Source organism: Mustela putorius, unplaced genomic scaffold, assembly GCF_011764305.1.
Source record: "Mustela putorius furo isolate JIRA1106 unplaced genomic scaffold, ASM1176430v1.1 tig00000129_pilon_pilon_pilon, whole genome shotgun sequence".
Taxonomy (NCBI): domain Eukaryota; kingdom Metazoa; phylum Chordata; class Mammalia; order Carnivora; family Mustelidae; genus Mustela; species Mustela putorius.
Window position 1 is genome coordinate 35865780 of NW_025421290.1, and position 16012 is coordinate 35881791.

At 52.5% G+C, this 16012-nt stretch overlaps 1 protein-coding gene across 4 annotated transcripts in view; it reads right to left on the reverse strand.

The window, feature by feature from the left end:
* Positions 1-16012, reverse strand: part of ADCK1 (aarF domain containing kinase 1) — a 121729-nt gene that overhangs the window by 40657 nt on the left and 65060 nt on the right. For all 4 annotated transcript variants that reach the window (XM_045071799.1, XM_045071796.1, XM_004739158.3 and 1 more), the window contains one exon: positions 1530-1688. In XM_045071799.1, coding sequence (XP_044927734.1) covers positions 1530-1688 — 159 coding nt within the window. The remainder of the gene's footprint in view (positions 1-1529; positions 1689-16012) is intronic.

The window sequence follows — 16012 nt, forward strand, 5'->3', positions numbered from 1 at the left end:
CCTGATTTAAAATTCTCAAATGGTTCCCGGCTGGCTACAGGAGAGAATCAGATCTGCTTGGGTCCACAGAAGATCCGGATTTGCTGTGTATGCTGTTCTGTGCCTTGACCCAGGAGATCAGGGCCCTCTGTGTGGTCCCTACCTACCTTCCCAGCCCCCTCTGCAGCCACTCCCACCCATACCACCTGAACCAGCTCAATTCTTCTCCAAGCCCACCCTGTTCCTCTGAGACTGGACCTCCGCACAGGCTGGCTATCCTCCCCCTGCCCCGCCATCTCACAGGCCCCTCCGTGAAGCCCCGCCCCCAACACACCAGTCGAAGCACCATGCGCTGAGGGCCCCATGCAGACACCCCTTTGGCGGAGCTCACATCCCCACACCGTGGCTGTTGGTGTCCAGACCTGCCCTTCTATCGCCCTCGCCCCGCAAGGACGACAAGACGCCCTGGTTCGGATGCATCTTCTCTCTCTTCTATTTCCGCAAGTCTACACACTTATATACACTTACATGACCAATCAGCGAGCAGGGTACAGGAGGGAGCAAATCAGGCAGTGCACCTAAACGAACAACTTCACTAGCAACCAATGCTGTTTACTTCCTCTTTGGGCGTTCTGCTTAGTCTCACGAGGCAATCCTAACCTGGCAACTAGCCAGGCGCCATCTTTTAATGGCGGAGGCCGCCCTGGCCAGGGGCCTACCTCCGACACCCTTCCACTAAACAGGGAATTCCCCCGGGGATGAAGATGGTGCCCCCTCACTCCCCCCACGACCCACCTAGCGCCTGGTGCAAAAGTGACCTTCCATGCATGTTCGGAGCTTAGTCAGGGTGAACTGAGGAAACAGACTATGAGTCCAGAGTGAGGAAAGAGAACAGGGGAAGGCAGCCCGCAGAGAAGGGGAGGGACACACTGGAAGGTGAAACGCCCGCCCTCCCGGGGCCAGGCTGTGGCCACCACCCAACCAGCACCCGCCTCACCCTCCCTTGCTCTGGGGACAGAACTAGAAAAGTCCAGAGATACAGTCTCCACCTGGGTTTCTCCCAGGAACATTTTTAGGTGGACAAGCTTGTTCACTCAGAACAGGAGATAAGCAACATGGAATCTGGGTAAATGTTTCTATGGGATCTTCTGGTCATTTTTACATCCCTTGGTTCTCCACTTGCTTCCTTTTGTTACAATTTAACAAATTAAGATGTAACTTTTCTACCCCCAAGGAAATCACTTTTGGTTCATCTCATTTCTTCAACATCCACCTGAGGTCTCGTTGGCTCCAGCGGCTAGACGTCATGCTCTGAGACCATCCCCAGACCGTTCCTAGGAACAAATCAAGACGAACTGATGTGCCCAGCCACAGGTCCCCCAGTCACAGCATTGTCAGGACACCTCCTTTGTCATGGTCTCGAGCTTCCCTCAGCCACTCTGCTGTTCAATGGGTCACACTCCACTCAGCTGCCTTGAACCAGTGTCCCTGGAGCCACCTAGTTTCCAGAGAAATATAAAGCGAGGACAAAGGAAGGGGCAGGCTCTCACCTCCATCAGGAGAATGTCCTTCGAGCTCTGAGACTGCACCTTTGGATGCTGGACCTTCACGGCCACGGTCCGCCCATCACGCAGCACCGCCTTGTGGACCTGGGCCAGGGAGGCGGCCCCCAGGGGGGTGTCGTCAAAGCTCACAAACAAATCATGGATCTGTCAAGAGTGGAGAGAGGACAGAGCAATTAAGATGACTCAGTTCAGTGAGAGGGGACGGGCCAGGCCAATAGATTTTCTGCTCTACCAGTTGTACGCCAACCCAATGCCTTGTGCGGGCTCTTTGCTGCCATGGAGATTCACAGCAGGCATACGGAGGGAGCGAGAGAGAAAACACATGCGGAGGGGTGTCCATATACGCATGCATGGGTGCCCTGAGCACCTCCATTCAAGGCCAAAGAAGTGTTGTCCAGAACGTTCAGAACTGAGGACCATCTGCTCATTTAGTTACGCAACACTGCACCCCAGGGCTGTTATGCAGGGACACGAAATCAAGAGTTAAAAGAACCCCGGCCCCAGACAGCCCAATACAGGGATCAGATACTCCAATCCACTAACATGGAAGAGCTCAAGGGACCCCAGTTTGGAGGTTCCAAATGCAGTAGCCACCTCTTGTTCCTGCCTGAACAGCAGCTCAACACAGGTCCCCAAACCCACTCTCAGCCTGGCCAACTGGCAGAGACCCTAGGGCTACACACCCCAGCCTCGCTTTTGGTCCCCACCTGCAATGTCACCCAAAGGTGGCCTTGGGCAGACCCCTCGCCCTTCCTCTACAAAATGGAATATGTATTGCTCCTTTCTCTTCTGTCTTCTCTTCCTTTCTTCCTTCCCTCCTTCCCTTTTAAAAATGCCAAACCAAATTTTCCTGAAGGGAAAAAAGTCTTTGTGACTTGAGGGATCGCACCTACACGGTCCAGGTGGTAATATTTTACCAGATGGGAAAAAAAAAAAACCCAAAAGCCTTTTGTAAAAATGTCCAAGGCTGAAATTCTGACCCTCCCCCCACTTTTTGAAATCCCTATACAGCTTTCCAATCCTAGAAGGTCCAGACATATTCTCTCTCCTTCTCTCTCTCTCACTCTCTCTCTCTCTCACACACACACACATGAATGTGTCCACACAGGATTAGTCCCGTGGTCCTCCTTCTCCCGTCCCCCAGGCTCTCACCCTGAGGCCCATCCATCCATGCCCCTGCCTCCCCCAGGCCCCTTCTGCATCAGACACCCTCTCCTGCCCTGAGGCCCCCTCCTCTCCTTGGACTTCAGCCGTCAGACGACCCTCGGCCACCATCCCATTGCTCTGCTTCCGAGGCTGCGCAGACACCTTGCTAATCTCCCTCATAAATCACTCCCTCCAGCCCTGTCATCATTTTCGTGGCTTTCACTAAACTCCATCCCATTTATCAACATCCTTCAGAAGCCAAAGGTCCAGGCCACACGGGAGGGGCCCACACTTCTCTGTCTCGGGAGATGGGTACGGATTGGCTTCCCCAGCCTCCTTCTTCTTCACTGGGTTTTTATTTGGGCCCCTCCCCATGCCTACTTCTTCCCACCCTTCCCCAACCACACACTTGTCTTTTTCCTTCCCTCCTGAGTTCGAGGTTCCCTGAGGACCAGATTGTCCCCACATCAATCATCCTAGGTCTCTCCCTTTATCCTGGACTTGGGCTTGGCTTGGGAGAACAAAAGAACCACCATCCCTGTAGATCCCATTAGAACATCACCGTCAGGTGGGCAGAGATTTTTGGTCTGTCTTACTAGCTGCTGAATTCCCTGCGCTTAGAATAGCACCAGAGGGGCACCCGGGTGGCTCAGTCAGTTAAGCATCTGCCTTCGGCTTCGGTCATGATCCCAAGGTCCTGGGATCCAGCCCCGAGCCGGGCTTCTTGCTCAGTGGGGAGTCTGCTTCTACCTCTGGTGCTCTCCCTGCTCATACACACTAATAAATAAAATCTTAAAAAAAAAAAAAAAAAAAAAAAAAGAATAGCACTGGAACTACCTTGTGGCAAGTACATATCTGTTGAAAGACTGAATCCCTTGGAGAGGAACTGAATCAACTCTTTCTTCCTTTTCAAGGATGGACCTTCCGGCTCCCACACCCTTCCTAGTCTAAAGGCCCCCAATGTAAAAGCACATGTCCTGTGTGGGATTTACCCAGGTGGACTCTACCCATTACACCAGAGTGGGTGTGAGACCCCAGCCTGGCCAATCAGAAACTTGAATACCCTGGGTCACACTGATGGGTTCAGAGATGTACATGCCACCCAACTGATCTAATCAGACTCAACTGTTTCACTTTTGTTTGAACTGTGGGAGAAAAGATTCTTTCTCTCTGCTGAACTTGAAGGTAAAAGTTGAAGTCTAGAGCTACTAGGAATCCCAGGGTAGCAACAAAGAGGAAAGCAGAGCCAAGAGATAGAGAAAATCTTGGTCAGCAAGGTTGGGCCCCTTGATCTAGCCATGCCTGAAGACGCACCCTATACTTCCCTTTTTTGCTTAAGTCAGTTTGAGTTGTTTTCTGTCACACAAGGATGAAGGGGCTCTGACTGAGAGTTCTCAGGCCCCATCTGGGTTAGACGAAAGAAACATAGGCATGGTGCCAGGCACCCCCAAGAGGCTCAATAAGTGTGAGTTCCTTTCCCTCTCCTTGCCCCTCCCCTCAGTGCCCTCCTGCTGGGACAGGGATCCAGGAATAGAAGGGAGGTAGACTTCAGCAACATTCCAAGCCATTACGTAATGAAATGAACAAGAACTGCCTTTAGAAACCCTCTGGTTGTTCCTGAAGGAGCACCAAGGAGAATGCTTTCTGGAGCAGATCTGCAAACTCAGACCTTCCCAGACAGCTGGAATGGCCCCCTCTGCCCACTGCAAAAGGACTTGGGGGGTCACTTGACTCTACTCCTCACCCCAAGCCTCCACGTGGCTCCCTGGGAACACTGGCTCGTTTCCTAAGAAGGACAGCCAGGCTTCAAACCAGTGTCATTGCAGGAACGTTGCAGAGTCATTGCAACTGAAGAGTGACATGGCATCACTAGGGCTGTGTGGCAAGAACAGCTGCCAGGAGCACTCCAGGGAGAGGTGAAGGAAGGAAAGGGCTGAGGCAAGCATTTCCCCATCTCCTGGGTAAGAGGAAGCCCGGTCTGCCATATCCCCCGGGAATGAGAAGGGGGCCTCCCACTGTTCCCTGTCTCCACCAGAGCAGGCAGGGGGTCTGGAGCTCAGCCCAGGTGCCAACACAGCACCCTGAAAGAGGCCCCAGCTGTGAGGACCTGCCAGCTAATCCCAGCTTGACCAGTGGCAGCAAAGAGAGGCATGGGAAATGCACCACCCAATCTGCACACGGAACCTCTTGGGCAGATTCCCCACCCCACCCCTGCCCACCCACCACCTCCCCAGGGCCCCTGCAGCCATCCTTTCCCCTCTATCAGGAAGCAAGTCACACCCCCACACCCTCCTGTGCTTACACACACACACACACACACACACACACAAATAATTGATTGCTAGTGAATGTTCCTAGCTGGCTTATAAAAAAGGTAATTAAAGATTGGTGCTGCAGCCTGTAATTAAATATGAATAAAGTATCTCTAAATGGAACCTTGATTCAAAGTGCTCAGTGGAAGTACTTTACGCTGATAGATAGTAAGGAAAAATAGACCCTGTCCCGAAAGCAGAATTATACCCCCCCGTGCAGCTGACATCAACGCCGCCCCTCCCCTCGGGCCCCAACCCCCAGCCCTCTGAGCAGAAAGCCATTAGCAGAAACCAACTGCAGCACGGGCAGCAATTAGATTCAAGCAGGGCCCTCGGCTGCCTCCAGTCGCTCGCAGAAACCTGTCTCCCCTTCTAAGCCTGTCTTTCCCCCGTTCCTCTTTTTTTCCTCTGGGTCTGGCGACAAAATCAATTAAGTAAAACAGCTGCATTTTAAAATGACTGGTTATGTGCTTTTTAATTACTGTCGGCCCATGATTCAAATATATCGATGTCCCTGTCTAGAAAAGGAAAAATAATCAGGAAAAAAGTTTCTCTAGCTCTGTATGGTCTGGTTTTTCAGGGTGTGTCTATGTTTGCGTGTGTGTGTGCGCACGCACGCGCATGTGTGTAAAAGTGGGAGGTGGTGTTTGTTTTTTTATGAGCAGAAAACATCAGGAGGGCAAGAAGAAATGTGTCACACACACACACACCCCACAGCTCAGGTTAAGACCAGCAGGCTGGCATCAGCTGGGGTCCAGGAAACCTAGACCAGGTGATTTTAGAGCCAGATACAGGGCCAAAAGGAAGAAGCTCCAGAAAATTAGCTCTACAGCTTCCCACGAAGCCAGTTTTCTGGTCAATGTTTCCAAAAGGCCACACTGGGCAGCCAAGCACTGGCCAGGGTCCTCGTTTCACCCAAAATAATGTAATGGGAAGTCAGGATCTTCTGTAAAAGCCATAATATGACTCTTGGAAGGAGTTTCACTAAGTCTCTCCATCCGCCAGCCAGCCTCAGGCCCCTCACCAGCCCCAGGAAGAGAGATGTCCTGGATTTTCCAAGATGGCCCAATTTCAAATATTCCATCCCGCTGTCCCCAGAGTAATGCACATCAGACTTCTGGATATACTCTGGATATATCTTCTGGATATACTCCCTCAAATATCCTTGACATAAGATGATGCCAACAAATCTGACAAACCCAGAACTGGATGGCTGCAGATGAACAGATAGGAGCTTGCCTCAAAACAGGCAAGTCCAGGCCTAGCTGCCAAGGCCAGGCAGTTCCCACTTAGGAGCTGGGAAGACAGCCCAGGGCACCTGGGGCAGGTTACCATGGCATCAGCAGCAAACAACACCTGGCTCTTGAGGTCTAGAGATGCCCCTGTCCCCACGCCTGGCTGGCGGGGGCGGGGGAGAGGGGCCTTCAGCCATCCACCACAGTCTGACGGGGAGAGCGACAAGTCCCCGTATTAATGGAGTAGCTGGAGTGAACCTGCCCCACTCCCCACCCCCAGCCTGAAGCTGATAAGATAGCTCCAGCCTCCTAGGACTCTGCAAAGTCCGGACTGTCTGCCTTGAGCAGAAAACCCACCATCACTTCCCATATGCCTCTGCTGGAAATCCACCCCTTCCTCCCAGCACCGTTTTGCAGGGACCTGCCGCTGGCACCCCTCCATCTCACCGTCACCTCGCCAGCTGCTATCTCACTTAGCTGCAATTCCTGCTCCTTCCATTTAAACATGCCTGGTTTTGCATCCCACCTGTTCAGGGTCATTCCTGCTCCTTCTAAGAAACACCTGACACTGACAGCAACTAGGTGACCCATGCCCTCTCATCCCTCCTGCAGCCGCTTTAAAATATATCCACAGGTGCTTACATACCCCTCCCTTTGTGAGGTGCAGCCCACTGCCCACCTGAGTGTGAGCTAGAGCCATGACCGCAGCACAAAGAGGAAGTTAGGGCATGCCTTCCGAGACGTCACTGTGACACCTTCCTGTCCTCTCCCGGAGAGCGCACTCCCGCAGCAGTGAGCCACCATGCCAATAGGACACTCAAGCAGTGCACGGAGAGGTCCAGGGATGAGGAAGCAAGGCCTTCTGCCCACAGTGAATCATCTTGGAGGCAGAGTCTCCTCCCCCACTCAGGCCTTCGAATGACTGCAGCCCCCTGCCCGGAGCTTGACTCCACCCTCACAGAGACGGAGCCAGAACCACCCAGGAAGGCATGCCCACATTCCTGGCCCACAGAAACTGTACTGTGTCAAGTGCTTATTGTTTGCAGGTAATCTGCTCTGCAGCAACAGCTAACGACTACACCCCACGCACACCCATGCCAGACATCACTAATTGATCACAGCATTTGTTTCTGCTGTGGGCCCAGATGCTACCTCAGCCTCTCTCCCCACACAGTGCTCTGGGCTGCCACTACCAACTGCCCAGAGTTAATACAGGAAATGAAACCGATCTGCCACTCCGTAGCTCAAGTCCAGTCAGCAAACACGTACCTGCAGGCCTGCCACATGACAGAAACCATGCTGGGTACATGGGCCAACAACACAGACATCATCTCTGGCCATGAGGAGACCGCCATCCAGAAAATAAGGTAACCGCCTCTAGAAAACATACTTGCATTTTAACAGGGCCTGCTGGCGACAGTGCCCCCCCAACCCAGTGCCAATTCACCCAACCCTGGTGGGACTTTCTGGCAAGATCAGAAGAAGAGACCTCCCATATCATGATGTAGACCCTGGGAAGTCGTGGGGGGTGGGGGGGCCAAGGCACCCAAGTGTCTCTTTGTCCCCACTCAACAGGTGCCCTGCCTCAAGGTGGGACTACCCCACCTCCGGTTTCCCACACAGAGCAATTTATTATAATACAGATAATAATGAGAATAATTATTAATTAACAGAGTCCCTGTCTTCCATAGAATCTGTGTTCTCTCTGGGGTTCTGGAAGATCAAACTATTCGTTCTGCAGAGCCACTAGCTATTGCTATTGCCTAGCTGGGAAGTAAGAACGAAGGGCCAGCAGCAGAACCTGAGGCCTTTCTTGACAAGGGTCAACCACAGAAATTATAAAATAGTGCCGCTCTCTAAATTTGCACGAGGAGGCTGGCATAAGCCTCAGCTGTTCCCAATGTGCTAAGAGCCTCTAGGTACAGGATAATCACGCGCCTGGCTCTGTCAAGGGCATCACGGTTCAGACTGAGTGTCCCTCCTCCCACAGGACAGTGACCAGCGACTGGCAGAGAAGCAAGAAGCCAGGAGCAGTCACACCCCAAAGCCGTGGGTGTATTCCCTGAGAATGCCCACCAGCTGGCCAGCACAGTAGGACCTGAGAAATAGGCCATGGTAATTCCAGTGCCAGGTCTGGGTCAGATTTCCCAGGCTCAGATTTTGGCTCCATGCTGTGCTGGCTTGGTCAGTTACCAAGACGATGACCCATCTGTGCCTCAGCTTCCTCATCTATAAAATGGGAATTCTAATCCCTACCTCACAGAGTCATCATATTAAATAACACACATGAAGTGTCTAGAATATGGCCTATGAAAGAGCCCTGATAATTCTGGATGAATACTGGATGCAGGAATACTGGATGCCCATTTAATGCCTCCATAAAGAGGACAGAGTGGTATAATAAAAAGAGCACTGGACGAAGAGCCAGCAATTCTAGGCTCTCAGTTCTATTCTGTCCTTGAGTAAAAGCCACCGTATTCCTTTCTCCTCCAATCTATCCTCCACAGGTAGCTAAAGTGAGTCTTCCAAACATAAACTGGTCATGTCATTTCTCTCCGTTTAAACCACTTTTTAAACCACTCAGCCTACCAGAGCCAAAATCCTTAACCCAAGCCACCGAGTCTGATCCTGCTCCATCTCCCCCTTCAAATCACAGAGCAACGATTACCTCCTCAGGAGGAGGAGGTAATACGTGTATGTCCTCAGAATTCAGGGTGCTCTTCTGGAGAGCAAGGAACACAGCTGCACTCTGCCCTGACTTACATTTGCTGGATCTCCCTTTTCCCTTCTAAATGACAGACTTTTTCCATTTTTGCTCAGCACTGTATGCAAGGCCCCTGGCACATCACTGGTACTCAGTAAGTATTTCTTAGTGAATGAGTGAGGTTCAATTTTCCCTAACCTCTTCCTGGTGAGAGGACGTTGGGCCTTCCAGATGATTCGGAGGAGTGAACGCACTTCCCAGAGGTGGCTACAGTTCCTTCAGGGTAGCTGAGGGAACCTGGCGGGTGCTGGGCACTTCGAGACTTGCAGTTGGAAGGACTCTATGGAAATGTTGTGATAATAATGATTAATAAAAAGCAGATAAACACCCAGTGTGGTTGGCCAGCCTGGGAAGCCATCCATTAGATCTGTCACTCATTAGAGGTGGGGGTGGAGGCAATCCAATCAGATCTCCTCAGCTTAAGCAAACCTTCTGTAAATTGTAGGCTGCAGGCACTGACATTTGATAAATTATTCTTCATAATCCACCGTTGGCTGTCATAAATCTAATCTTTCAACATCCCCATCTTAATAACTTGTACAGCCTCCCTGGGTGACGTGTCTCTGTCTCTGCCTGTGACAGAGATCTCCGGGATAGAAGAAATTGTGCGGAATGAGGTGCAGTATGAAGCCAGGATGCCTCACAAGCCAGGACCTGGCCTACGTAGGTTATCTGTGGGGTGATCACCGTGTAGAAGCAGTGAGCCATCCTTGGAACCATGGGGTGCCTGAGAGCCAGTGCTTACCCCCCAGCACATGAGTGAGAGACAGGTGGGGCCAGGAGCTCCGTCCCCTCTCTATGGCAACCTACCTAGGTGAGAACTTAGTACCTCTTCCTTGAACTTGAGTTTGGTTTGGTATAAGGGATGTCAGGACATCTTTGCTCAACAGAGACTAAATGCTCAACCGAACATACTTTCTTACAGCTGCATACTGTTTGTCGCCCTCAAAGTGCTCCTAAGTGCTCTCGGCCTTCTTGAGGTTGGACAGAGGAGATACAACAGCCTCCACTTTGTAGAGAAGAGCACGTTCGCTAAATGCCACTCGTTTATTCATCCATCCAGTGCTTACGTGACTAATATAAGCAAGGCACTGTGCTAGTCACCAGGGCCTCAGTGGGGCCTGGGTCCAAATCAGGTTCAGCTACCCCCGCTCTGGAGTCACCACTGGAAATTGAAGTCCAGTGGCAAGACAGGCATTAATCAAGTAATCAAAGGAAAAGGTGAATGGCCAACTTTGATACATGATATGAAGGGAGAAGTAGCTGATACCGTAAGAGCCTGTGTTCAGAGGATTAAACCTGGTCAGGGGGCACTTCTTGGAGGAGGTGACAAAGAACTGAGATCTGAAGAGGCAGTGAACCAGATGAAGGAAGGAGGAGACATCTAGGCAGCGGGAAGGGCTTGTGGAAACCATACACAAGGGGAACAAGACACAGGGAAGTGAGAGCCAGAAAGAAGATGGCCAACAACTCCCACCCCGGAATCCAGGCTGAGTTGGGCCCTCCAGATCTCCCCCTGGGGGAGGAGTCCTCACCCGCAGCTCGTGCCCATGGCGGGGCTGTGCGGGTGGGGGGGAAGCCCGGCCACGGTGGCGCACACACGTCTCAGAAGGCGCCCTTGCTTACGGCGGCACCATTTCCTGTCAGGATAGACTTCCCTAGCCTTGGGACAGGTGGCAAAATGTCACACGGCAAATGAGCCTAAGCTATGTTCCTATGCCCCGGAGCCCCAAATCCGAGGGCTCAGGTACCCAAGCCCTGGCGATCTTCCTAGAACACCCAAGTAAGAAGTTTTCCAGATTCGCTTTGCATGTAACAGAAGCAGCGCCCAGAGATTTTTAAAGGGGGCAAACCCAGACCTTCAGGATCTACAGGGAAGAGAAAGTCTAAATTCTGAGGTCATTACATGCACGCCTGGCTGACCTGGCAAAGCGAGGGGGGGTAAAGAACACCAGCTCTGGTGTGAGCAGCCCTACCTGCCGACAGGCAGCCGTGCGGCTTGGGTCCATTAACTTCTGCAAGATGGGAGTGATGATAACAACACTCATTTTGCAAGGGTGTTTTCCTAAGTGTTAAAGGGTATTAGGCATCTAGAGCAGGGGGCAGCAAGCGATGGCCCTTGGGCCAAAACCAGGCCCATGCCTGTTTTTGTATACAGCCCACCAGCTAAGAATACTTTTTTGACATTTTAAATGTTTGGAAAAAAACCAAAAGAACAGTATTTTCTGATACATGAATACTACATGAAATTCAACGTCAGTGTCCCTGAATGAACTTTCACTGGGACACAACCCACCCATTCATCACACATCTGTGGCTTCTCCCATGTTGGCACAGCAGAGGTAAGCAGCTGTGACAGTGACTGGTTGGCCCAAAAAACCTCAAATATTTACCAGCTGGCCCAATGGTGGGTAGAGAGATGGCCCCCCAAAGATGTCTATGTCCCAGTCCTCAAAGGCGACCCAGAGGGGGAGAGCAGCCTGGAGGACTATCTGGCCCAAGGGAATCACCCGGTCCTTGTAAGAGGGAGACAGGAGGGTCAGAATGGGAGCAGCAAGTATGACAGAGGGAGGCAAGGTGAAAGAATGAGAGAGAGAGAGACTGAAAGACGCCACAAGGCTGGCTGGGACGAGGAGGACAGGGCCACACGCTGAGGAACGCGGGCAGCCTCCAGAAGCCGGACAAGGCAAGAGACTCTCCCCGAGAGCTGCTGGAAGGAATGCAGCCCAGCCAACCCTTGAATTTGAGGTTTTCTGGCCCACAGAACAGGAAGATTATAACTCTCTTGTCTGAGGCCACTAAAGCCGTGCTCTTTGTCACAGCAGGGCTAGGACCCGAACCCAGGCCTCCACGAGGAAGAAGCCTGCTGACCGCTGATGCGGAGCACGAGCGTATCACTCTCAGGATGGGTCTGTTTCATTCTTTCGCTGCATTTCCCAGGGCAATGTTGAGGCTAGAGGGCTGGGGAGCGGACAGGGGCTGCACGCACAGTGTGCAAACATGGGTCACATGAGAACCCCAAGCCACGGCACCAGGAAGGCACATCACAGTTCTGGTTCCGTGCCAGGTGATGAGACCGAGAACCAGTCCCGCCTGTGCAGGTGTCCTCCACTCCCCCGGCGGCCTCTTACACGGTATTCCTTCCCAGGCCCCAGGTCAAATCCTAAAACCAGCCTCTTCCCAAGAAGCTCAGTTTCCTTTACGACCTCACACAAAACCACCAGTCATCGGCTCACACAGCAAAGATGTGAGAGCAGTAGGGTCCCCAGGGAGACATAGTCCTGTGATGGTCATTTGCAGGAGGTGCTCCAGCTATGGGAGGAACAGCCTCCCCTATAAGCCTGGCTGTGGGGACAATCATACTCTTTCTCTCTCTCTCTCAGAACTCTCCTTAGATCAGGGTGCTGAGGACTTTTTTTTTTTTAATGTCTGGAAACCAGGAACCCAATGCCAGACTCAGCCTCTCAATGCCAAACCCCAAACTGCTCAGTCCCACATAGACTCTCCATCTCTCTGACCACTGACTCTAAAGAGAAAGGGGTCCACTGGGCAAAGCCCAGCCCCTCAGAAAAAGCATTCCCGGGGCGCCTGGGTGGCTCAGTGGGTTGGGCCGCTGCCTTCGGCTCAGGTCATGATCTCAGGGTCCTGGGATCGAGTCCCGCATCGGGCTCTCTGCTCGGCAGGGAGCCTGCTTCCTCCTCTCTCTCTCTCTCTCTGCCTGCCTCTCTGCCTACTTGTGATCTCTCTCTGTCAAATAAATAAATAAATAAAATCTTTAAAAAAAAAAAAAGAAAAGAAAAGAAAAGAAAAAGCATTCCCCAAACTGCCAGTGGGGTGAGCAGCTCATGCAGCCCCACCAGCCCCCTCAGCACCATGTCTATTCTCGGGGGACCCTCACTGATCATGCCAGTGTCCTGGGAGCCAAGTGTTCCCTACCCTTCCCTCCCCCACAGACCCTCCCACTTGTCCAGATGAACACAAGTGCCTGGTAACTGTCTCCAGGTCCCAGCCCTGGTCCCCGTGCAGGCCACTGTGGATGGTGCCACTCTCTCCAGAGAGCCCAACACTGGCTGCTGAACTTGGGCCCCCGGGTGAGCCCAATGCACATCTCCAGCTGCATCTTCCAGCATCTCTCTACCTGCTACCACCACTCCCTTCTGTCCCCAGATGGATCCATGCTCTTTCCCACCTGAGGCCTCTGCATTCTGTTCCCTCTGCCTCCTTCTCCTAACCCTTCCTGGTCTCAGTTTAATCACCACTTAGCCCTCAGAAAGACCCCCCCCCCTCCAGCCTTCTAAACGCAGAGCACCCTCTACTTTTCCCTTGTGGCATTTATCATGGGTGTTTTTACATTTTTATTCTTCTGGTCACTTGTGTAACATCCTGCCATTCCCCTACAATTCGATCAAAGACTGCGGTGGCAGCTTGTCCAGCTACATAACCCCTGGCACGCACATGACCGAAGTCCAACAAACATGGGCTGAGCCAATAGATAAACAGACAAATGACTCGTGATGTCCAATAGGACAAGATGTAAAGGGTCCAAAATCACACCTGCGGGACAGCCAAGCCGTTCAAGTTGAGCCCCTGCCCTCACCTGGCCCAGGGCCCCATGTTCCCAGACCCATCCCTGGGCCCAGGCAGCACAGGCCCCCTCCAGTCTCTCCAGGGTCAGGCACAGCCCCCAACCTGCGCCCGAGGTGATGCCCACCAGAGACCACGTCCTCAGCTCAGGCCATTCCTCCTGTCCAAGATGCCCTCTCTAGGCCCTTCAGCTTGTTCTCCTTTTGACAGCACTCAAGTCCTGCTCAGGTTTTGCCTTCTCCAGAAGACCCCAAATCCCCCCTCTCTATGACCCTACTGTGGATTCCGAGAGCACCTGAGAGCTGTAGCTGAAACCACAGATGACTCTCTCATCTCGTCCTGACCTCTTGTTGAGCTGTCTCTAGCTCTTTCTGTCCCTAAACCAAAGCTGCCCAGGAGTCAGAGTTGTGGGGCAAGTCAGTGACTCAATTAAAGTGGCCAAGTTCTGCATTCTGAGTGAGGGAACTAGGGTTCGCGTCCCACCTCTGCCATTACCAGCCCCGTGACCTTAGGGAAGTTGCTTCCGTTTCTCTGGGTCTAAATTCCTCACTTGGTAAAGGGAGGTGTTAGAGTCCTTGAGCCTTCCTAATTCTATGATTCTGTAACTCTTAACTTTCCATTCTGTACTCCTATGACAGTGCCCCAGCCCACACCAGCCTCCCTACACACACACACACACACACACACACCCCAAGTCTGGCTCCCCACCCAGCGTTGGCTTACCCTTCCCGGTGACACAGGCGCACAAACAAGGAGACACCACCAAAGTGGCACAGGCCGGGCCACAGAGCAGGGCCTCCCCCAGCGGAAACCACCACGGGAACCCAGCCTGGGACACGGGCCGGCTCCTCCAGCCCCATGAATAAAGAAGCAGGCACAGCTGGCCTATTCATAATCAGCATAAAAAATTGATTAGCCCTTTCCAGATTAAACATTATTGTTCCAACGATGAACATAAATCAGCCCGACGTGGCTGGCTTGCTTCTCTCTGCTGCCAAGGAGCTGCAGCAGGTAGACCACACGTGGGGACCTGGACCCGGCGGAGAGAGAGGAGGACTCCTCCCTGCAGAAAGGCCCAGCTCTCAGAAGGTAGTCGGGAGGGCAGACTGCCCCTCACCCCCATCACTAGCCCCCTACCTGCGAGCACAGAGGGGCGGCATCTTTTCCAGAGGTGAGAAGGAGGAGAAGAGCCAACCAACCTCGCCACGTGCTTCTTCGAGCACTTCCTCAGCCGTGTGACTGGCCCTTGAGGCAACAAAGATCCAGAGCCGGGCCGGGGCCAAAGGCAAGATGGTGGGCTGATGCATTGTTAGGGGAAAGAGTGCGGCCCTTGGGTGCACACTGGGTCTCTCAAGCCCTTCCTGTCCCACACGTCCTACAGCAGCCTGTGGGACTCGAGCGTGCTATGTCTCTACAGTCAGGTAACACTCAGGTTCGGTTCCAGCTGAGCTGCTGTCCTACTGTGTGATCCTGAGTAAGTTATTTAGCGTTACAGCTGAGTAAGCTGTGACTGGGGAAAACCAGGAAAGGACACCTAACTCACCTCAATTTGTGAGGACGAAAACGAGGATGTGATGCTTGCTTCGGCAGCACATATACTAAAACAAGGATGTGTATTTGAAAACATCTAACGCATCCCAGGGAAGGACAAAACAATAGGCAGTTCCTTGACCTGCAGGGGTTCCCCATCTGTCTGTCCCACCTCCCACTTGGGAATGCCGGGAGAAGCCATAAACTGCTAGGACAAGAAACCTGGGGAAAGGCCCAGGGCTCCTTCCAGAGAGCAAGAGAACATGAGGCTTAGGACCTTGTAATCTGCAGTCAGCCCTGGTTTTGCTCCCGACTCAACCTCCTATCTCTGTGCAACCTCAGACACGTGTCACAACCTCTCTGGCCTTGACTTGGATGCTAGTACTGCGCCACACGGCAGCTCTGGGGATTATAGGGGGCACCATTGCGCCACACCTGCCGCACCCATCCATCCCTTCAGATCTTTCCCCTGCTGCCTCCTGCAACATCAGCATTTTCGTCTGCTCCCAGGGGGGCTCTTTCTCCATCTGGAGAAATTCGCAGCCCTCAGGAGCTACCATCTCTGTGAAGGTAGGAAGCTGGTGTATAAACACCCAACCTTCTCCCTTGGCCCTTGGAATGATTTTTTTTTTTTAAGATTTTTTTTTTTAAAGATTTTATTTATTTGACAGACAGAGATCACAAGTGGGCAGAGAGAGGAGGAAGCAGGCTCCCCAAGGTGCAGAGAGCCCAATGCAGGGCTCAATCCCAGGATCCTGAGACCATGACCTGAGCCAAAGGCAGAGGCTTTCTGGGTTGGATGATTTTAAAGTGAGTGTTGTACACTAGTTCCCTGTGTCCCTATGGTGGGAGCGGGTTTAAGGCCCTTCTCTTCCTGAACCACGCTCCCACTTCCCT